The sequence below is a fragment of the Echeneis naucrates genome, chromosome 23 (assembly GCF_900963305.1).
Source record: "Echeneis naucrates chromosome 23, fEcheNa1.1, whole genome shotgun sequence".
Lineage (NCBI taxonomy): Eukaryota > Metazoa > Chordata > Actinopteri > Carangiformes > Echeneidae > Echeneis > Echeneis naucrates.
In genome coordinates this window covers 6245465-6270179 of record NC_042533.1, presented here as the reverse complement: position 1 = coordinate 6270179, position 24715 = coordinate 6245465, and the positions used below count along the sequence as shown (strand labels likewise).

At 40.6% G+C, this 24715-nt stretch overlaps 1 protein-coding gene across 1 annotated transcript in view; it reads right to left on the bottom strand.

Moving 5' to 3' along the window:
- Positions 1 to 241: 241 nt before the first annotated feature.
- chchd3a (coiled-coil-helix-coiled-coil-helix domain containing 3a) overlaps positions 242 to 24715 on the bottom strand; it is a 57319-nt gene continuing 32845 nt past the window's right edge. The window contains exons 6-9 of the mRNA XM_029495148.1: positions 23474 to 23557; positions 15338 to 15408; positions 4266 to 4401; positions 242 to 936 (exon numbers count right to left, since the gene is read on the bottom strand). Coding sequence (XP_029351008.1) covers positions 913 to 936; positions 4266 to 4401; positions 15338 to 15408; positions 23474 to 23557 — 315 coding nt within the window. The 3' untranslated portion in view covers positions 242 to 912. The remainder of the gene's footprint in view (positions 937 to 4265; positions 4402 to 15337; positions 15409 to 23473; positions 23558 to 24715) is intronic.

Below are 24715 nucleotides of genomic sequence, written 5' to 3'. Positions count from 1 at the left end.
CAGAGAAAAAGGAAAGAAAGATAGATGATGAACCAGAGCATCTGGGACGAATACTTCCCCATGCTTCAGCCCCCTCTCTTGGGCTCACTCACTGTTTGGGAAAATGTTGCTGTGACAACACTTGGGCTGCGTATCCATCAAAGATGTACAACGCATCCGGTAATTAGCATAAAACACACACACACTTGAGAGACGTAGCTCACTGAATATTTATGGAAAAAAGTTCAATAAAAGTTCCTGTATTGTTTCGTCTTTTATTTCCTCAGATCAGACATTGTCACAAATGTTGGTCTGGATGAATAATTAACAGATCATTACATTATTTAACACAATACAGTCACACACAAACTGATGCAACAAGAAACAGGTGCATACATGTGTATTCATGTAGTGGATAGTGCACTAAGAGCTGGAAAACAATGAATGGCTGACAACATAGGACTGACTTTGATTGGCAAAAATAAACTTTTATTTTCCTCAGGGAGTCGGAATGAGTGCGGATAGGTCCAAGTGGATGTGACACAGGTGGCTGGCTTTCTTCAGGTGGTTCCACTTCGTCTTTTCCTTTCATCGAGCCAAGATCAGGCCTGCTGGGTCCCATAGTTCACCACCACATCTCCAAAGTGGTGGCGAATATCACCCCCTCTCTGCCATTCAATCGGGAGAGATAGGCAAAGAGGAAGAGACGAGGGGAAGGAGGTAAGAGAGGGAGAGGGTGCTTATTTCTCGTCCAGGGTGCTGTGTACGGTGACTCTATTCGGGCTCGGTCACAGGGTTTTGAGGGTGTGCGTTTCGGTGCGGATTCATTCCTTTATTCTTCCACTCCAGGTGGTCTGTCTGTCAGTTGGTCGATATTCAGTAATCCCACATAATAAACTCATCCATTGCTTTCTTTTTCTTCCACTCTTCCCCTTAACCCCCAGTCCTCAGCTTGTTCTGCAGATAAAAACAGAGAGGAAAGGGCATCAGATAAAAGGAAAATAAAATCAAATCACAGCAGAAAAACTGACAGAAGAGAAAACCATCATTTCAAATGGCAGATGAGTCAGAGAGAGAAAGAGTAGAATAAGAGGGGCGGTGGCACAGAGAGTTGGAGGAGAAGTTGAGAAAGGACCAGAGGGCAGTGGATTCCATGTTAGCTGTTAAGTGCAATCACAAATCCCCAGCACTTCCTGTCAATAACCATCTGAACCGGCCTATTGCAGCTGATGCCTCTGGTAGAAAACAGCCCAAGAGGAGACAAGTGAAGTTTCAAAGCAAAGCAGACGGAACAAGGACACAAAAAAGACAACAATGTGGACAGGAAGTAAGGAAGAAAACATCGTCCTCACTGACCAACTTCATACCGATGTCCATGTTGGTAACAACTGAGGTCCTACAGTGTTTCAAACATTTTCATCAGGACCAAAGTAACTGCTGAGATCTGGGAACAACGTTTAGAGGTGAAGGGGTTAGTAACAAAAGTGTGTCAAACGAGTGATGAGTGTAAAACTGGCTCCAGTTAAGATCCCGTTCCAGACTGGTGCCGTCATATTTTTCAGCCCTGAAGTGCCCTGAGAGGACGAAGCATGTGGATCCATTGGCAACATGCATTGTGTGAATTGCATATGGCAGATTCATGAACAAAGATATTAACCATCTCCAATGATTCCTCGAATTCTGTATCTATTACCCTGAGTTTTTTTTTTTTTTTTTTTCCTTTTAAATCACCCAACTGATCATTCTGCGTTGTTGTTTTTGGAGTTGTCTTAGCTTAACGCCCACTTCTACTAAGAGTAGCCACAGAACTAAAGCATCTTAATTTCAGGACTGATGAATATCTAAACTCTCCAAGATGACCTTCAGCTTTATGCAGATGAACATTTCCTGATTGTAATTCTTCTCAGATCTTGTTTTTGTCGGGTGTATTTCACATCACCTAAAACACTATTAGCTCCAGCCCAAACTTCTACTCTGGCTTCACTGATTAGACTCCAGGGTTGAAAACTCCTGACTCCAGTTAGCTTTTGTTAATGTCATTAGCTGAGAGGTTCACACTGGGGAAGTATGAACGTGGACAACAGCAAGAAAATGACTTGTGTTATTACTAAAACAGACTGTTTGTTGTTCAGGAGAAATTGATGCATAAATGGATGTAATTCAAATGGGTTCACCTATTTTTCTTGCCACTGTATATTAATGATGTGAGCTGGCTCCTTTTTCATTTCAATCTTTGAAAACAGAACAGCCTTTGAAACCACAAACAGTTAGTTAGGCCCTCTGAGACTAAAAGTGAGATAGAAAGTTCAGTCTAAAAAATGAAGTGGAAAAGGAAAAGATAGGGAGCAAGAGGCGGTCATGCAGTGAGAATATGGAATGAGGAGGCAGCAGTGGATGGAGTGATCGGCCCCCCTGATAAACTCTTACACATAGAAGGAGAGAGAAAGAGACTTAATCTGCCCTTCAACTGCCGCTTTCCCACTGTTTGCTATCTGGACCTGTTAAACTCTATGACAAGGGTTGAAGAGAGGGAGGATGGAGGGAGTGAAGGAAAGGCAAAAGAGAGTGAAAGTGGGTTGAAATGATATCATTACTACGGCAATAAGAGTGCTAATTATCAGTGACAAAGGCTGGGCAGCTGACTCCAGGTGTGGGGTCAATACTGTAAAACTGAGATTTGGGGATTTTGGTTCTTATCCCCAGTGAGCTGGCACCTTGAACATCACTATCTACACTCCCCAGTTTAGTGAAAGCAAAGATTTGAGCTCTGCCATCCAGTGTGTTGAGCAGAGGATGTAAAAAGATGAGACAGGGCTGTCAGAAGGTACAGTTGGGATGTGGGGGTCTCCAGAGGTCAAAGTCATGTCCTTTGACACCTTGTATCCTCTCAGTGCAGCACCTTGCTTGGCTCTGATAAAACTGTGTAAACATCCTAATCATGAATATCAATCCTGTTTCATTCCTTCTCCCGTTTTGTCAGCTGTGTAATTCTGCATATTATTTCTTTAAAGCCTTATCACAGAGCTGTTTCTTTTGCACCTAATGACTTTAAAAGCAAGTCTTTGGCAGATAAGCGCAGATGAACAGGAGTGTGCTGTGATTGCCGCAGGGTGATAAACACAAGTGGATTACCATATCTTCTCAGGCTTGCTTCCAAAACTGTTTACAAGATCATAACGGCATCCGGACTGTGAATGTACTGTTGCTGAATGTTGAAGAGACTACAGGTAGCTCTCTTAAATGTGTGCACACACGCACACATGCACACACACGCACGCGAGCACGCGCACACACACACACACACCCGCCCACGCAATGAATAAAACATTGTGCAATTTACATGATGTATATCTTAAAAATGTGCCTGCATCTGACTTTTGGATCTAATACTAATACTCACGAGAGTGAGTGAGAGATACTACACTCCTTTCCATTCATTGTTTTCCTCATTTCCAGCAAAACAATGTAATTGTAAAGAAATCTAATCAAAAAGCTCTATGAATGTAAATTTAGCCTTTTTGCGGCCAATAGATAATACAAATTGTAAAGTGAGAGAGGGGGAATCAAGTTAATATCAACCTGAGTGACACTGGTATTAGCATACAGTGTGTGACCGTGGGAGGAAGAGGGCATGAAAACAGTTGTACTTGACAATGAAAGGAGTGCATGCAGTGGACAAATGTATCCAGCCGGTGGTGGCCATTTCCTTGGTCTTATTACATTAAAACACACTGAGACAGTTGGGGGAACGCCTGTGTCAGCAGGTATTATGGAAATACTGTGGGAGGTTTAAGCTCACTTAGAGTGGGCTTCCACAGGCGCCAGTAGTCCTTTGGAAATGATATTCTCCTGTCTAAAAGCTAGGAGCTGGTGAATGTAAATGGATGCTCGTGTGTACTGTATGTGTGGAGTGTGTTAGAACTACAACTGTAGCTACCATCCACATCTCTGAGCACAATCACACTTGCTATAGCTAACACACTCAGGGCTAGTTTAGAATACAGATATCAATTCAACTGAAAGCTACACTACAGGACCAGAGAATACTACAACTTACATGTCATCTGTCCATGAGGATGCATGTGTGTACTTGTCATTCTTCAAAATAGAAAACAAATTATTTTGGCGGGTTTTTAAGATGCATTTTGTAAGGAGCGCTAGTTCATTTCACCTTAAAAGCATGCAATACTCTTTCATTCATATGCAAAAGATGTTAGTCTAGTGTATTAAATGAGAAAATATGAAAAAAGATAGAAGTTATGTAGCAAAGTTTAGTAAATACGTACCTGTTTGGCGTTGTTGACACACTGTAGGTAAAGGGCTGCTATGTTGGAGCAGTGGAGGGTCTTTCCAACATTCTCTTTGTAACATGCGAGGATCTGGCCCTGCAGGTCGGCACACACTGGATACACCTCATATCGCCTGCAGGGTGAGAAAGGGAAAGAAAAAGTGTGAAAAGGGGGAAATGTGGCATCAAAGGAGAGAAGATGATGAGGCAGGAAAAAATGTGAGGGGTAGTTGAGCAAAGGTGATAAAGGTATTAAAAAAACAAAAAAAAAAACCTGATGAATGTGTGACAGCAAAGGCGGAATCAAAAGGTAGATATAATGTGCATAAGATGAGCAATGCGTATGAATACTGAGAGGACATAGTGTTTGGCTGGAAAATGAACAATATCAATGGCCATTTTCGCTCAAGAAAGCTCATACATTTCTAGAGTGTACTCAGCTATGCTGCACTCTACAATCTGTGCACAACCCATCTTTTCTGTTATTACTGTCATTCTAGTCCAAAACACCTGCAGCACGAATCAGCATGACTGTATCTGCTGGTATGAGTGTCAAAAGGTCAATCCAACCTCCAGAGCCTGCCATGATGACCATGTCGATGTGTGCATTACAACTTATCGACATACAGGCCAGAGGTGTTTTTTTTTTTTTTTTTTTTTTTTTTAAACAGACAATAAGACACAGACAACAATGGCTTCAGCACCTAAAAAGACAGATCCATGTGTGCTGGGGGACGGCGCTGAAGAGAAGCTAACTCTGAATCAATGTGCAACTCAGAGCAAACCAAGGAGAGAGCACTGGTTTAATCTGGAAAAGCAATAAAGCTTCCTTACTGGGATGATGATCATGATGATAGGGTTAAAATTATGGCCAAGCTAAGTATACCTTCCTGCTAAATGATTCCCTCATTCATATGTCTTACCACCAAAAACCCATTTAAAAAGGCCTTTTGGAATAGAGTATTGATCACTCTGCTAGGTACTCGGGAATCCATCCATTGATTCGCAATGACTCCCTGAAAGTGTCAACCATTTACAAACCGGATAGCTATCACCTTGGACTGGTTTAAATGTCAAATTCTACCTTTTAGCATCCAAGAGGAGGATGCTGTTGTAGACTCTGAATGCAAATTGTCTAGTTATGGGCTACACTTCACTAGCCTCAAGTCTGTCCTTGAGATTCTGCACTAGCTTTAGTGCAGCCTTCTGAGCTGGTGTGATCCAGATGTTAGTACTTTTAATGACGGATTCTATGCTAAACTTCAGTACATTTAAATTGGACTTTCATTTGATGCAAGAGTTAGATCTTTCACCAAACTAAGCAGTGGAACATACCACCAGTTCCTAATGTTAACTGCTTTTGTCTGTCTCTCCACACACCCCATAAAAAAATCCATAACGACAACACATGCACATGCAAGGGCTATTATGCTAATGGCGGTGTCATCGTTTTGTTCACACCAGTGCTCAGGACACTCCATCTGCCTTGCTAAACACTCTGCATGCATGTGAAAGAGAGAGATTTTGCCGATCAGCAACTCTGAAGACCTCAAAGGAATATTGTGGGTGGGTGGGTGGGGGGGTGACGCTGAGCCCCTGGAGTCACAATCACAGGTTTGATTTGCCCCCTGGGGTGAGAAATTACCCTCCGCTAGATACAAAGCAGGGGATTGGTCACATGGGTCATTACCCAGGGTGCAATGCAGCAGTAAGATGGCCCAGTAGAAATGTGTATGTATGTATCTCTGCATGGTTAAATCTGTTAGAGTCCAGATAAATCTATAGTCCTTGTGAGAATAGGTCAGTGACAATTTGTGGCATGAGAGGTACTCACAACAGTAGTAAGAATAATCAATGCACTTCAGCATTCAGTAGCCAACACTTCGCTGAGTTACTAAGTAGGGAAAGAAATTTTCAATGTAAAACCAGTGAGGAACCCTTCAGAGAAGAATAGCTGTTAATTTGGACACTTAAAAGGACATTTTGGAAAATGTTCTTATTGCCTCACCTAAACAGCTGCTGGTTCTTTTATATCCATCAAATAGACATGGCAAGTTTTATTGAATGTCTCACTCGCTGTGGGAAAATTAATTAGTACAGTTCCCAAAGTTAGGGACTATTTGTTGGCTGACTCCTGGGTGGGTGCTGACCCGGAGTAATTCCTTGAAATCAGAAGTTTGGGTACAGACTGCGACACTGTGACAGTGGGTGTGGAGAGGGTTCTTAGTTTGCAGAGCCATTGGGGAGAAATCCCATCATTTGCTGGGAGGCATAACAAGGCCATTGCTCTGCGTTGGAGTATTGAACGATGACAGCAGTGTGAGCAGAAATCGCTGCCATCCTATTTCTATGGATCCCCTAGCTCATTTATTACACCGTGGCATCTACAGGGACGAGAGCAGCCACAAACACCCACTAATTACTTTCTTAAGCATTTGCGTTAATGCCAGGTGCATCCTGCTGATACACACCGCAGTGTTTATCATCAGTAATGGCCTCTGAGAAAAAGGCAGGAGAACACAGAGAGAGAGGAAGGAAGGCGAAAGGATTCAGGGGTGTTTCTTGATGAGCAACTAGACAGTAGTACTGTATTTCCGTTTTTGCTAGCTCTCTGTGCTCTCTGTCAGGAAGGGGCTAAGACGGCAGTTTAGTTGAACATGGAGACAATAACACCGTCACACACACTCTGCAGCGGCATGCTGCATTTTCCATCATCTATCATTAAGATTAACATTAAGTTCATGATGCAAACCACACAGAGCTTGTCGAGGAAGACTTCAACCTCGCTTCCCACCTCCTCAGCTTTTACATGACATGGCAGACAAGCCATTTCATGAAAGGCTTTAAACTACTATAATGATGACACTTTTCTCCCATAATGAATGAAAATTACTTATATTATTTTTCACTCAACAGTAAAAAAGTGAAACAATGGCTTTTCAATTCTATCTGAAGAGAAGCTGTTTGTTTTCCAAGTCATTTAATGTTGCTAGATAATTTTTCATCATCTCTATGAAGATAAGTATTGGGTGGTCCGTGTTACAATCATTGCCAAATAGTTCAATGTAGACAGCAAAGCAAATGCAAATGCTGCAAAGTGAACATGGAGTAGTTCCCTCCGCTGTGGGAATCATAGGATATAATTATAGATATAGTGAATAATCCAGTTCCCATGTAACCTGAGTAGAAAGGCATTCATAAACAGGGACACCGTGTCACATCCCCACAGAAAAACATCAGTTTTAAAAAAAGCTGTGTTTAAATGATGTACAGGAAATGAAAAAAAGAAAAGGGCTAATGAAGCCCATTGGATTGCGAACCTTTCCTGTGGTCTGTCTTAATGTGAGGCTGTCTCCTTACGACCCCACACTATGTACAAGCAATACTGCCATTCGATTCATATTCAGGAACCAGATTATGTAAAGTTGAGTGAATTTAACTAGACAAAAGCAACAGTCTTGTATGTCCTTACTTCCAGACCCCTTCGTTTAATCTTTGACCCTATCTATGACCCCTTGATGACACTGTTGCTCTTATACAGTCATCACATACTTATTACTCAGCACAGACAGATAAGGACACACACCTGCATGCAGTTACCCATCCATAGTACACAAACTCCTGCAAAGATAAAAATTATAATACTACAATATAAATGTCTTCACAGACAAATCAAAAGCTTATTTTACAGCTTATAGAACCAGACATGGTCAATAAATGTCCCCATCTCCCTTCTCTGCGTCTCACTATCTCGATTCCTCTCTCTTTTATTCCCTCCCTCAATCCCCAGTGGTTCATTGGATATTTAATAAAACACAATGTGGAGGGGGGGTCTCAAACAGAGACATCTAGCTGGATAGAGTTTGTTATTACGTGTGCGTGCATGCGAGTGTGCTGTAGCCCTGTTACCACAGAGACAGTAAATCTCAACAGTCATATAGGGGTCTCGCCTTGTACTATCAGTAGCATTAATGGTCTCTATAACATCACCTTATTCCCACACACACACACACACACCTAGAGACTGAATTCTGATTCACTTTTTGAGGGCAGAATGAAAGAAGAGTTGGTTTAGATATTGACATTAAGGTTTCTCACCCTGCATCATAAATCATAAAGCCTAAAACAGAGAGGTTGCAGACAGGTTGGAGGTGTTTTTTTGGTTTGGGTTAGTGTGAGAGGACAGAAAAATAAGTCTGGAAAAGAAAGAAGAGGGGCATCTGTGGTGAAGGGACATTGCAGAAGAGAGATGTCACAGAAGCAGAGGAAGCTCTTAAAACTCTCTTCTAACTTCCTTTGTAAAGTTTTCCTTTAGGAGAGAATAGAAAAGGAGGTTGAGGGGAGGGGAAGGAAAGATACGAGAGGGTGAACGTGTCCCATTTAACATGTAATAAAGCAGAACAGATTACCGAGTCCCTTCCTCTCACTGTCCATCTCCCTCCTCAAGGTGTCCCTGTATCATTTAATACAATCCCCTCTTTCAAGCCTCTTGCCGCACAAGTCAGCAAATTTCCATGGAGGGGAAATATTTCGATGGGTTTGTGGCCATGTGCTTTTCCTTAAAAAAAGTATTGTCTGCGGGTTGAGGGGGGTTCCTGAGAAAGATGTTGAGATTTTCATACAGTATGCATGTGTTACACCAACAAAGGAAGCGAGGAACAGTATCAGTCATTTTTCAATCCGACTTCCGTTGACCATGAACACCATTTGCTTTAACAAGGTCGAGTCATGAACTAAAATTACATTCATAGATCTCTGTTAAGGACACATGCTTCAATAGTGTGAGACACATCTGGAAACATGTATGTTCATCTGTCATAATTTGAACTACATTACCACATGACAGAGACAAAGAAACAAACACGAAGATGCTCATGGGAGCGTGTAGGTAAACGGGAAAAACACACTGATGCAGCAGCTAAGAAGACAAGTCCACTGTAGAACTGGATAGCATTAAACTGCCGCTTGCAAAAAGACATTGAATCACTTCACAAAATGAATGTGGAGGATTATAGTACAAGTTGTCATTCCAGCTGCAGTAAGAATACAGCTGGCTCCTCCTGTATATCAGAGCTAGAAGAGCAAAGTGTGAACATAGAGATCATCAGACAAGGTGTTCTAGTGCTAATCTATAATTATCTATGAACAGCAGCTCTTACACATTCACTTCTTCAACACCTTACTATAGGCCCTTTTACAGTATGACACCTTCAGCGAGCCTCACCACTCTGTAAAAAGGCTACATACACTGTCTTTGAGACTGTAGCACATGTATCCACACAGCGGCGTTAAATATGAGAGCTGCCATGGCGAAGTGGACAGCAACTTCATAGTTTTACAATAAAAGAATAATTCTGCAGACACATTGCTTTAGTTGATTCTGGGGAGTTTTTGCTATTTTAGAGATTTCCTTTGTTCAGTTTTTACTACTCATTCTATTAGGATTTAAAAGGACTTGACCAACAATAGGAGGAAGCTGTTTTATAGTCTGATTTAGTCAGGTTTCACACATGTTGCAAGAAATCATCTAACTTCATCCAGTCCCACACAATTACATGAGCATGACATACTGCAGCTACATCGATGGTATGGATTACGCAAACCTGCCACCAGATTGTGTTCTCAGTCACCACATTGTCTATTTATCATCATTTAGGTCCACTTAAGGGTTAATAGGGTAAAGGGGTGGGTGCCAGTTCCCCCTTAAGAAGCCCTCATGTTCTCTGTAGTTAAGGCAGGCGTCAGTACTGAGTGGGGCAAATAAATACAAATGATCCATTTACAGAGAAAAATGGCACACATTTTGCTCACACTGCTTTTTAAAAGCAGACCTGGGTGACCCCCGCTTACCCCCACCCCACTTTTTTCAAATCCATCAGAATAGATAAGAGATAGAAAGAAAGAAAAGGAGAGATCAAAATCAAGAAAAGTGTGACAAGCAAAAGACTGAAAACCAGAGAGTGTAAGAGTGGGACAGTGAGGGAAAAGCAGTTGATTACAAGGACAGAGTGAGTGAAAGAGATTTAAAAACACTGTTCATGTGTGAGCAGTGAGGGAGACAGAAGATGGAAGAGTGATTGTGAGGAACAGGAAAGGGAGGACGTGTCCTCACTGACCTTCCTAAAAGGGGACAAATATTTCACAGATCTAAGTCAGAAAATTCACCTCTGGTTCAAAGACCCTTAACTGCGTAGCACACTTTAAATGAATAAGAACAGACCAAACACTGAGAGGCAGTGAAGCACATTTCCTCTGCATACTGACAATGACCTGTCAGTGATTTTGTGTTCATACCACAGTAGAGTTCACTATATGAAACATCACCAATAACACAGAGACTCAATAAAAGCTGAGTGGGTTTCTAAACTCACAAATTCAACCACTATAAGGTATGCATGTGCATTGCTGCTCTCTTATACACCAACAAAGGTTACTTGAATTCTGTGTGCTTTTTACTACCAGCACGACAGAGCTCTTAAGGCCGAAAGAACGAACGAAGAGCTTTTAAAGCTGTTACTGACTTCTATCTACTCAGCTGACCACCATCCGGTCCTTGTGCCCGAGTTGCCTAGCTACAGAATTGTGGTTAACCCTCACCTGACACAAGGGTCAACGTGCTGCTCAGTCTGTCCTGTCTTATAGAAGTGGTCTGTAAGACAGGACAGACTGAGAAATACCGCCACAACAACTGCAGCACTTGGCAATAACTTACCTGCTAAATTAATACCTGTAATTTTAGTAATTAAAAGTGCTGCTTGGCGCAATTAAACATCAATAAATCATTACTTAATTAATTTTGGGACATCCGTATTATTCCCGTCAAGAAACAGGAGCACTGCCAAGAAACTGGCAGGGCTCTACCTGCCTCTATACCTTATTTACATTTTGCAGCAGCAGGGTGGATTTTGCAGGAAAGCTGCTGGATACTCTCCAACACATCTATCCAGTAACACGAAATGCATGTGGAATGAACAATGCAATAGTCCTGCAATGCTTTGTTGCGATCCATTGCTTTGTGTTGCATGGGATTGCCCAATCATGCCCACAATGCCACGACACAAGGGAATGGTTTGTAGAAACTAGGTCTAAAAATATCACTTTAAGTGATATCACTGGCAATAAACCTGTCCACAGCATTTATTTAGTACCACAGTATCAAAATTTCCTGAGAATGTTTAAAATCCTAAAGGAGAAACTTTTAAGAAGCAGCAACTTCATAATGGGCGTGAATCAGTACAGAGGAATTAACAAATTAAGGTGAAGTAGAATTGTTGAAGTTATTTATTTCAGAAGGATGTGTGGATCTGAGACGCTAAGAGAAACATGAGTGGGCTCTACTTTCTCCCACGTTGTATAGAGAAGAAGAAAGACGCTCAGGTGTGGTGTCTTCAACAAGGCAGAACATCACGCGCAAGAAAAACAATGAACCATTTTACATTCAGCAAGTTTTGCTCCACGCCTCCTCAATCCACCTCTGCGTGGGCGAGCAGAGAGACAGAGCGAGGACAGTGGCTGTTGTTATTGTCAGTTGGAATAAATTAAAAAAAGATTTATTCAAAAGAGCAAAAAAAGTGCACTCTGAGGAAAGAGAGGAGCGACAGTGATGTGACAGACAGGAATGAGATTTTACTCTCTATGGCCAACTGGTTAGGAAGTCCTTGTCTTTCTTGGACATATGACAAATGTCACTGTTGAGGCAGAAAAAAAAAAAACCTACAGGAGTCCAAATTTTTCAGCCTTTAGAGGAGGGTGGGGGGGTACATGAGAGCCAGCCTCAACCCTTCAGTATTACAACACCTTGTCAGACCCACCCATTCACCGATATAGGACATCTCAGTCCCATCGCAATACCGCAGGGACCCTTGACAAACAGAGTGAACAGCTTCGACAAAGACGCCCAAAACCCCACCAAAGGTTAGCAGTGACAGGAGGGCTTAGAACTACATCACAGTTCTTTCATTCCCCATTCCATCTATTTCGCATAATCTCACATCGATCATTTTCCTTCAGGCCTGTCAACTCGCATTTCAAACTAAAGCTCCATTGGGTCACCACAGCCGGCTGAAATGCTGCACCTGCACACAAAATCCAATGCGACCATCCATGCACACACCCATATACATGATCTTGCTCAAATGCATTCATCCTCACATACTAAAGCACTCACATGTAGCTCTGTGTGCATACATGTCGTGCAGTAAAGGTCACACATTCAGAGCTGGACACTGTGATAATGCATCAGACTTGGGATAACAACTAGTGGCAAACGTGGCAGCATATAAATCAGGTGCTGAGAGATAGCCTCCTCTTCACAGACAACTGGGAACTCTTATCTATAGTTATTGTCACAAGAATAAAGAAGAGAAGCTTCGGTCTTATGTGTATCTGTGTGTGTCTAACATACTGTGTTATTATATTATCTGTTACATGTTGTGTTTACTTAACTTCTTATGAAATAACTGTACACTAAACGCCTTTTGCCTAGATCTTCAGGGCAGGTAGAGATCTGGCAGTTTATCTTTCAACAATTACACACTAGAGGAACCTATTTACAGTTTTAACAGCATTTGTTCACACTTCAGACAACATTGTTCATGTGAGGAAATGTTTGAAAAATGATGAGGCAGAAATTCTTCTTGAATTGTAGCCACAAAATTTTTAATTCAAGCGTGAAATTAAAGCTATGCGATATAACATATATAGGATTACTTTTGTATATATCTGTCTCTATATATAGATATATAAGGATGAGTGTGGATGTAATGAGGTCATTGTGATGCAGGAGAGTGCTCCAGTTGGGAGAGCTCCATCATTGTGAGAAAACTCCAGTGGGAATAGAGCAGAGAACAGCTGTACTGCACACCTATGTAAAGAAACTACACACAAAAGCTAATATTATTTCAAAAACACACAAACAGACACCCTTATTGCCCTCAAGTTCTTTCTTCTTTCACTTTAGTTTATTTCTTTCAACATCACGAAGGAGAATGATAAAACTGTACTACTGAACACTGCTGATTTGTAGACTGCATGGTTAACTTGTGTGCCTCGACACTAATTTCTCTGCTTCATGTTGGTGCTGCACATGGCTGTGAAGCATACATCCCCTCCCAAAGTCCACTGACACTCAAGACCTTATCTTTCAGGCTGATATCTGGAGGATAACAGCCTTATCCTACAGATAATCACCAAATTCCCAACTGATCTAATGTCATATCCACACTGCAAAGTAAAATCAGCCATATCCCAATTAAATTTTCAAAAAGCAATAGACACAGATGTTATAACCCTTGACAGTCTCTCTCCTCCAGTCCCACAAATCTTTGCTTTCACTATGCTAAAGCATGCACTAACACTAATCAATCCCTAGAGCATCTCTCGTTTACAGCTGACATAAACTGGAGTGAGGAAATGAAGACATTCTGATAAGAAAGATGTCATCTCACACACTTTATAACACAATGACATTAACATATCAAATGTAAATTCTATCAAGTGTAAATACGACCTCGACTTTGCTTTGTTTCTCATTCTTTTTTGTAAATCCCTGGAGGATGTTTTTAACTTCAAATCAAAAGTCTGTGAGACAAAAATATTTCCTCCCATTATTCATCAGGGGCCTCCAATATGAGGGAGCGCTTTGAGAAAAAAGGGACAGATATGATGTTCACAAAAGACGTTCAAGATATGAGAGCATACAAACACCATCAAGCATGAACTCACACATATAAACAAAGATGGGCAAAACACGCCCTGTTAAATCCAATTAGCCCAATGCTCTGATCCCCTGAATGCATCCCTGCCCTTGTCTTGTAAGACCAGACCTTCACGCCATTTCATTAGCGCGCGTGCACACACACACCTTCTCTACCTTCCTGCTACTATAATCAAGTCACAACCTTCCTAATGCACCTCCTATAATCCAATCCACCAATCACTGCTCTCCGTTCACAGGCTTGGGCCACATGACTACCCGCATGCTAGCCCAACGTTGGCAGTTAGCGCTGTCGTTTAGCACTAATGCTATTCCATTTTTTTTTCTTTAATTTGATTTGGACAGTCTTAGCCCTGGCTTCCACCAGTCTAGCGCTAAACCCCCGGTGGACTTGGCTAATCACTTTCCAGCATTTCTAAGGGAGACAATGATCCCAGTGTTAGCGCTGGCTAATGACAAGCTAACACAATTAGCTTGGTTCCCTGGAGGAGAGCTCAGAGCTGGGGCCTATTCTTGCCCCAGCTCCTGTGGGCTCCTCATCCACTTTTCCTACATTACTATGGAGTCTAATGGCCTCTTACTAAGAAGACAGATGGAACAAGGATGGGGAGGGATTCAGCATGTTCTTAAGTTACACTTATGTGTCAGATATGTGCTGCATTTATGACCACGGATGTTAAATATTACCTCCTCTGCTAATGGCACCAATGAAGTAATCATTCACTTCAGTGCAAGTTTTGACTGAAGATTGGCAGCACTCATATGACAAAAAGAGTTTTAAATATTTGAAAGACAGTGGAGGCAATTCTTTGCATTGCATTTTGTGTCTCTGGTTATGTTAAAGGGAAACCATTACATAAAACCAAAAAGTACTTAATGAACCTGTTTCACAGAAATGTGATTGAAGATAAAGTTTTACCAACTTAATAATTGTCCTCTAACAGTGAAATATTAAATGAGTACAAAAGCCCTGTCAGCCATCATCCAAATGCAATCATGCTTATCAGAGAACCACATCATCAACATCAGCTAATGGGTCGGACTAATGTGGTCCTGATTGAAAGACATAGGTTAGAATGTGGCTAGCATAATTCAATAGTGGAGTCACTGGTCGGTCAACATGGGCTCTAATCTTTTGTGAAAGCTTAGTTTCTCTTTACATTACAGTAAGTGCACACAGAGCTTTCACCGATTGAGAATTGACTGCACAAGAATAAAATATAAATAATTTTTAAAGCCAGAATTAACAGTGAAACTCATATTTATAAACTAAGATATTATTAAAAAGACCTTATGCAATACTGATTGATGAGCTAAAGTTTTAGAGCGATGTTGGAGCAATAATATTAACTTACTTGTACTTGGCATTCACTTGGTCTGCAGCCTTATGGTAGTTCTCTGTGGTGACCTTGTAGAATTGAGCACTCTGTAAAGAGATAGGCAGAAAAAACAGTGAATACGAGAAATGTACAAAAATAAGATTATGCCTTGTTCTTAGCCATTTAGTTCAAAAGAAAACATTTCCACGGTGGGACTTGATGATATAGCTGAGCCTACACAACTCTCCTTTATCTGCCATCATACAAACATCATTAAAACATGATTAATGGGGAAATTACGGACAGAAGTCTATTAGCAGCTGGGTTTATTGTCCACAAATTCAAGGCCATCTCTGTGCTGTGAGATTTTTCTTTTTTTTTTTTTAATATGTTGTTCAGTCCTTGTGTGCACACTACATGCTTTCCCCACCGAGTGAGTGCGTGAGTTGCAGGTATTTTGTGATTGTATGTGTGTTTGTGCTTATCCTCTCACAAAAAGACTGCTGTAATAACAGGCAGCAAATCCTGTAAGGTCACAGGGTCACTAGTCAACAACGTACAGAGCACTGTTCATAATCCCCTGGTGACCCATAGCAAATGAACACACAGTGGGACCACTCAACCTGAATTACCTTGTCAAACAGAACCATATAACCCTACACCATTCATACTACTTTGGGAAGATCTGTTTGTCTGCCCTCAGTGGCTGCTCTGTACATTTATGATCACATAGCGAGAGGTAGTAAAGTGTGATGGATAGCTTGATTGAGTCGAATGCGGTTTGATGCACATCTTCTGCTGCCAATGTCTTTAAATTAAGAGGATATTAATAATAGTTATACTTGCACATAAAAGAAAATGATTCCCCAAATATGGCTGTATTTTCTATGACAGTCAATTTAGAAGTTTTGCTCCATTCCCTGTTGGGAGGTTAAGAACTGCAGTCAACCCAAGATTGTGCAAGCTATCCTATCTACAGAAAACCAGAAACATAAATGACCTTACATGAATTATAGCTACATTAAAAATGTGATGAATGCAGGCCTCTTGGTCCTATTTGCCTTAACTTAACTACCTTGCGAGGAGGGCATTCATCATGGTTCAGAAAAGATCAATGGGCATGAACTACACCGCTGAAAAGATCAATAGTGATGTGTTGTAGAGCTAAAAGAAGATGGAACATGACAATGCTGACAAAAGGCCTGAACCGATTTGAGTTCTCTTCATTTTGACCGACAACATGCCCGAGTGTCATATTTAAAGGACTCCAAGTAATTGATGTCTATATCCCATTAAGTCAAGAGGTGCAAGAGACCAATCTGTCATTTCCAAAGAATATGAAGAGCAGTTTAAGCGACTGATAAAGAAAGAATTTCAAATATTGAAAACAGATAAATAAAATCTTCATGGCAAGTTTGCATAAAACATTCAGCTTGATATATAATAATAACAAAATATATTACTTGCAATGCCATTATAGTTTTCTCTCAGTTAGAGATTGCTTAGTATGTTAAACACTGCATTCCCAAAGTTTAAGCGTTAACTTGTAAGCTCATGCTGTATCTGTGCCCCCTTGGCCTTAAATCAAGTGGTTTCAATGTAGACAAAGAACATGTCAGAGCAAAGGAAAAGGATTTAAAAGAAAAGCTTATTCAGTGATAACACAAAGACTAAAAAGAGATTTTGGGGGCTGCTGAAGAGCCAAGAATAAGACCTCCTAAGTGCTGAGATTGAGCCATTGGAAGAGAAAGTAGGAGACGGAATGGGCTGGATTTGAGCTTCTGTCTGGAATACTAAGTATTAGGTAATAATACCTGCCTAAATGGCAGAGCTGGCACTAATCAGCACACTAATCCACCTGGGAGGACAAAAGGCCATGTGTGACAATGATTGCAGGACCACTTACAACACACAAACAACGCACCAGCGCGCGTGTGCGTGCGCGCACACACCAATATACACAGCATACTCACCCCAGCGTGTATGGACTTGCTGCCAAAAGCTTCCACACCTACAGTGGTGGAAACATAACTACATAAAAGCAGTTCCACCCTAAAGAAGGAGGGAGAGCATCGACCACCAGGCTGAGAAAAGTGTTATTTGAGTGATAGCTGAGTGGTCTCTACTTGGTCCCTGCTTTTGACCCAACTGATTTCAAGAATAGCTCTGACCTTTTATAAGCACAGAGGCAAGACCACGTTTAGTTTGGTTGAAAATATCCCTCCCTTGACCAAAACACAAGATTGTTTAGGGGCTCTAAAACATGGCTTTGGTTTTAATCTCAATAGATATGCGCTTTTTAATCACTGCCAAGCAATTCTTTGTCAATAGATACAAAACTATGAAGCTACAGGAGTACTGTACTGATCTAAGTACTGATCATCTCCTGAATAAAACCGTTCTACTGTTTATTCATCCTGTTTACTCTATTTGCAATCCACTAGGTTTTTAGCTCATCTCAAGCCAAACAAAATGCTGGTGGGGGGTGTCATAGACAAATTAAGTCATTACTGCTAATGTGCTGCCATGATATGGAGAAGATAGAAGCTGCACCAAAACACAAGCTCCAGCTCAATTTAGAGAAAAAGCCTCCAATTTTTAATGAATAAAACAAATACGTCTTGTGCTGATGTCTCCTTTTTCTTATCTGCCGCTGAGCAGGAGGGTTGAAAGAGAGAGACACCCACCATTGGTTAACATTATGGTTCTGCAAAGCTAGAGAAAATGAGGATCCTGCAACGGGCCTGCAATGGGAAACCAAAGAGCCAGCTAAATTGTCATGAGCCTATCCTGCCTACGCAGAACTGACTAAGCTTTCCAAGTTTTACTTTGAGGGGCAGGAACACATTCCAGGGTGGAGATGCACAAATACTAGAGTTAAAATACAAACACTCCCACACTCGGTGTGGTCTTTGCAAGCTTAAAGCTAAAACATGAACAGTTGGGGTGGGGGTTCCACATGGACACATGTGTGAAAAATGCACAAGGCAAAATTACTTTAATGCTGCAAGCCTGAACTTACAACACAGTGATTAACATATTGCATTTGTAAATACATCTACATTCGGCATGAAAATCAGACAGTGGTATAGATTTTTTTTATGTGCAAGAAAGCATCTGACAATACACTTCCTAAAGGTTAATACATTTAAAAGCAATTTAAAGTTTTTCATTCTTTAAATTACTTTTTTTGCAAAACCACTTGATGTTGTGGATGTATCCAAAGTGTAAGAAATGCAAAGATTGCTTTTTTATGTCTGAGTGAAATGCGTAAACCATAATTTTCATTTTCATTCATGAGGAAGACCTAAAAATGAAAAGAGATTTTAATGTAATGTAGTCCAATACAATTATCATTGCCTGAATCAATATCTGACTAAGCTGTAAAGTGAACATTTCAAATGTTGTGTCCCAGTATTCATTATTTTAGCCTGTGGAGCGTTACTGCAACAGGATTGGATTAGTTTTTTTCATAACACAAATGAACATGCTGCTCTGTTGTTGTGAAATCACCATTCCTTGAAAAGACTTCCTGTTAAATCCTTGTGAATCCCATCACGTGGGCATAAATGCAAACAGACTCAGGCACAATAATTCAACACTGCAGCACAATGTCATGTCTTCACTTCAGATTACTGAGTCTGCGATTTATGTACCCTGCAGAACCAGAGGCTACATCGTCAGTTCATGGTGAAACAGATTCAAAAACATCTTGACTTCTACAATACAGTGATGTGACAAGCAAAAACTGTTCTTACTTCTGAATTTTAATTTTATCGCACAAGCAGAAATGCCCTTAACATGTTAGCTCCAGTCTCATGCGAGAGAAAGAAAGAGAGAGAAAGAATCTGAAAAGACAGCAGACAGTGGGAAATGAAGATAGCAAGTCAGTGGCAGAGACAGAGATGGTGATAGAGGCTACTCCTATATTTTTTTATTTTTTTTAATGTTCTTTCCCTCGTATTTCTTCCTTTCACAGTGCTTTGGAACTTTGCTATGAAATGGCAATTGCTACCGTGATTGTCCTCCATGGGAGAGCAAAAAACTTTAAATCGATATACAAAGCAAAAAGAAGGATAGAGAAAAGGAAGAAACCCCCCCCCCCCAAAAAAAAAAAAAAAAAAAAAGAAGAAATTGAGCCGGGGAGAAAAAAAACTACATTTGATAAAGAAAAGCTAGGAAGAGGAGCGATATAGAGACAGATGTGGCAAGCAGTCGAGTGGGGGGAGGGGGGTGGATGGAAAGAGACATGGTATAAAAAAAAAAAAAAAAAAAAAAAAAGATAACATGGCCAAGTTGATTGTTAAATATGAGATTGTTTTACAGCGGGGCAGGTATTGAGTGAAAATGTAATAAATATATAGATATTGTTTTCAGAGGCTATTTGGTAGCTGTGGCCCCAATGAGCGGCAGCAACAGAGGCAGTGGGCTGAGCTGTCTGGGAGCCTGGTGATGGCCTGTCACTGGAAGCCCCTCTGATGAATGGCCATGTTGGATTGGAACAGACGTGTAATATATATCAGAGTTATATTCTCTCTCTCTCTCACCCTCGTTCGGATCCTCTGCCTCCTTGTGGTGTGAGAGATGCTGAGGGGAATCCTGAAGTAAAGGGGAGGAATCCAAGGCAGATGGGAGGGAAGGCATGGAAGATAATATTAGGCTGGCAGTACACCATGACTGAAATCAAATTTGGTGCCTTCTCAAAAAAAAAAAAAAAAGTCCAGAAGCCAAAAACAGCACAGGCAGCTATAGTGTATGCTGAGCGATTAGAAGAAATACAGCTTTGATCCTCTGAAGCCACTGTGACTGGTCAACAATGTTAACGATAATTACCCTGGGTCGATTCTTCCTTTTCTTCCCCGGAGCTTAATAAGTTCAAGAATTTAATTTGTCTTTGCTCATAAAAGTTTATTCTGTGGACTAACCTTATTTCTCATCCAATCCACCCCCTTCGAGTTGGTGCTACAGGGGAGCTGTGTGCAGCAACCCGACACAAGAACATCTTTCACACATCTAAATGATCTAAATCAGGCATGTGGACAATTCGAAAACACCATATCATCCAACAAATGATAGTGGACCACTGACATGATGCAAAAGCATACACAGAACAATGCCGCCAGTAACAATTTTCACTGTTGAATAATCTGTTTAATACTTAAAACTAATTGGTCATACACTTTATCTGTGCCTAAGGAAAGAGAAGAATTGTGAATAACAACTCAGATCCCAAGGCAGTGAACATCTTCAAGTGCCTTGTTTCATCGAAAACAACAGTCTACAACACACATATTCAATTCATATTGATTTAAACCAATAAAAGCAGCATGTCCTGAGACCTGAGAGTTATTTGCTTGTTGAATCCAAACAAACTGTATCTGTACTGTTAATATATTATCTTCTGTCCATAGATGCAGATGAGTCACCTTTGTATCTAAAGAAACCCATTAATTATCTAGTCAGTATTTCTCCCAGCATGCTTTGGACTGAGTGTTTTAACTGCAGTACAGGAACCAAACCACATCAAAACATAATCTGACGTTCACCGTCAGTGTGTATGATTGCTGTTTTTATACCCACTTGCCGCTAAGCAGGCTACATGTTTGTTTGTTTAGCTGTGTGTTTGTGTTTGTATCATCTAGTAAATGTGTTCTCTGTGTGGCTTTATGTGGAACATGAGTATACCTAGTATAGAAGCAATTAACCAGGCAGGTGAGTACACAAGAATGAAATATGCCAACAGTGATGATATTTGGTAGTCTGCTGGGATTACATTCAGTGGAAAGAGGCTGGACAGCCAGAGCAAGAAAAAGGAGTGTTATTAACACTGTCCAAACAAACTGACCCCCTGCGAAGTCCCACGCAGCTTCCTGCACAGACAGACAGGCTACATGCAATATGCCCACCATTGATCCCAGTTAGACACAGGATCCAACATTGTCAGACAAAACGGACACATGGTTAGCACATCTCCTGCATTTTGCATTGACGGTATATAAATCTTGAATATTGGACAATTAAATGCCGCTGTCTGTAAAATATAATGAATAATTTCATTCGTCTGTATAAATCAATATATAAATGTAGTTTGGATTGTCCAGAGCCTGTGTCTACCATTACCAGTTTCTCCCACTCATCTTGAATTTTTATGCTATTCAAGGCCTTTCAGCCATTCTTCACCATACTCTGTCATTTTATCTTATACGCTTTCTATGGTCTTTCGTTTTTCTTGTTCTTATCCTCGATCACTCCTTCATAAATGTCACTTTACCACAACTTCTTGGAATATTCTCAGTTACAATATTGCCTGTGTCTCTTTCTCTTCCCCTTCCTTGTGTTGATTTTTTTTCTTTAGCTTCTATCTTTGTTCCATCTCTCTATCTCTGTCTATCTCAATCTTCTGTGTCTCTGAAGGGTGAAGGTGATTTGTTGACACTTTGATCGAAGGAATATTGACCAGAGGCCAATATGTTTGATGGATGGCCAGAGCTGAGAGACGATAATACCTGCGTTAGTTGGGGCTCATCACTTCCACCAATCCTATACTGGAGGATACAGTAGAAGTACAGAGTCCAAAGAAAAAGCATTTGATAGCTGTAATCTATGGAGGTTTCAGTGCAATGAGGGAGGATGCCTGCACCTCATATCATTTGTTCGATCTTTCTTTAAATCAGCATCAACCAACTAATACGATTTTAAAAGATAGTAATGATGATGTGTTGCTTTCCTTGTAAAACCATCGATTAATTCTCTAGCTTCTCTGATGTCAGTAAATCCTCTTCTCTCCACTACCCAACCAAAATTGCACAGACCAATGCACTTCCAATTATTGACACAACTCTACTACCACTCAATACCCTCTGGTTTGGTTTCAGAGTTCATCCGTGGTGATGTAAATTTTGCAAGCTTTACTGACCCAGAGGGAAATGTCTGAAGCACAATGGGAGCAAACCCTCGCTAAAAAACATTAAAACAAGGATGTTCATATGAAACTCATTTAATCAGCTGAGACCAAAAAAAATAAATAAATCTGAAAAACTTTAATGTGTATGAAAATTCATCAGTATTGAAGTATGCACCTAAATTGTCAAGCTGAGATAACCAAGAAGTCATATTTGAGCCATATGGATAAAAACAAAACCTTTTAACTCAGAGAGGACAAAACATATTCAGTATGAGATACTTCTGTCATCTGTGGCCTCACAATAGTGTGAAATTTCCATTTGGCTTTCACTATAAATGCCATTTGACTTTTTGCACCCTCCGAAGGGAAGAAAACTCCCTCCCAGCGCGAAGGTGTCATTTCAAGCATATTAAATAACGGCTTTGTACCATTCCTAAGACACACTTATGATTTGAGAGCAGCATGAGGGTGTCCTTTTTAACACACTTTAACAGGGCATTTGACCCTGGTTCCCTGCCTTGCGGGCATCTCGCACTGGGACCAGCGTGAAGCTGCTGTTTGATGGAAGCTAAGCATGGCAGCTGACCCTGGTCCCCCACCACAGGACTCTGGTTTGACAATGAACATCAGGGTAGTGTCATTTTCAGGGACAGGAGAATGCACACAGAGTGGAATGGGATTAACCCTTTACCCTTCAGGCAGAGGAATTCAGAGCAGAAAATAAAGAGAAAAAGGCAGACAATGACTGACAAGTATGGAGTGGCTCAGAATGAAGGAGAGAGAGAAGGGAAATATGACAGCTACACACTTGGGCCACAGGATGAGGAGAAACAATGCACATGAATGTTCTTTTGTTGAGCTCCATAATGACGGGTCTTGTTCTTTGTATGTACACAGATATGAGGGTTTGAGTATACTGTGTGACTGCATTATACATTAAGAGGTATGTTATCTGGTAACAGCATCCTCCCAATATTAGGTTTTACCTACCTGGTATTTGGTATAGAGTTCTGATTTATGGCTCAACACAACTGAGCAGAGTTAAAATTAAAATCTATTCAGACTTTCTTTTTCATATCTGACTGAAAAAGGGGTTCTCAAAGCCAATATTGATTAAAAGTGATGCCATGAGAATAAACCACTACTGTAACATGAATCAGACATCATCACTGGATTTCTGTGGTGAGTGCCAGAGCTTAGTTTTGTGAGCTGGGTAATAAACTTAAGTCTATTTTTCAGGTTGGTGTATGGCACAAATATTCTCTTACCCTCTCCTCCAAACGGGACACCTGCTCCCTGTAGAAAGCATCCTGCATCTTTAACTCTGCTTCTCTGGCCTCCAACTGCTTGGCCTAAACACACACAAAACACAGACACAGACAAGAAAAGCCATTACTTACGTGGTCAATGGAGCATTGCCAATTTTAACAAACCAATCAAAAGGCAAACTCATACATAAGTGTACATTCACAAAGCGAGAGGCCCACAATTTAGACTGAAATAAGTTTGTATAAAGCAGACACATTACATCACAACAAAAGTGGAGGTTAATTTGGCTGTTCATATAGATACAGAAACTGTGAAACACGATGCAAATTGTATTGTGCCTGCAAACAGATGCATTCACCCAGAACGGGTTTTCACACTTTGGAATATGCTCATATAAACCTGTGTCTATAGGAGTGAGACTGATCACAGCTTGGCGAATACTGTATGAGCCTCTTTGTTCTCTTATGTTCAATCTTGAGCCAAACCACTATCAGGCTAAGATGATAACATCAGTTCTCAGCATGAACTAGCACCATGGTTTGGTGTATACATTTAGCCAGCCTACCTATCTTCACTGTCCTCCAGTCCACTATGACCTTCACTAGATGTACGGCTGACTCTGGGTGATAAAATGGACAGATAAGACCTGGATGTATCTTCTCCCAGGATGAAAAAAAAAAAAACCCAAATAAATAAACCTTTACACTTCGAGAGAGCTACAGAATCAAATCAAAATTAAATTATGCATTGAAATTTTAATAATAGAGACAAATAAAACAGGACATAAAAACTGGGAGAACTGGGGTTTGGTTGTTGATGTGTTTTAATTTGCTACATTTATTCAGTTGTTTTAACATTTGTTAAAATGATAAGTTAAAGAGAGGTTTACTGACTTTGGAGAATTAGTTTAATTGAAACGTGGAATGCGGATATCAAGCAAAACTGTGTTTCAAATCTAAGAAAAAAAAACAAACAAAAAACCAAAACAAAACAATTGCTATTCCAAAGTTTATCATGATTATATAAAATAAAGAAGTTTGCTCATTTATAATGCTATGGAGCATTTCAAACTGGAGAGCTGTGAGGATCATCGGCTGAAAAGAAAAATGTTAAATGCCAAAGAAGTTAAAACTGAAAAAATATTCCTTGATGCCACCATACAGAAACAGAGGACTATAAAGTCTCAGAGAAAGTAAAGGCTTACCTTCTGTCCTAACTCCTGAACAAGGAGATGCATTGAG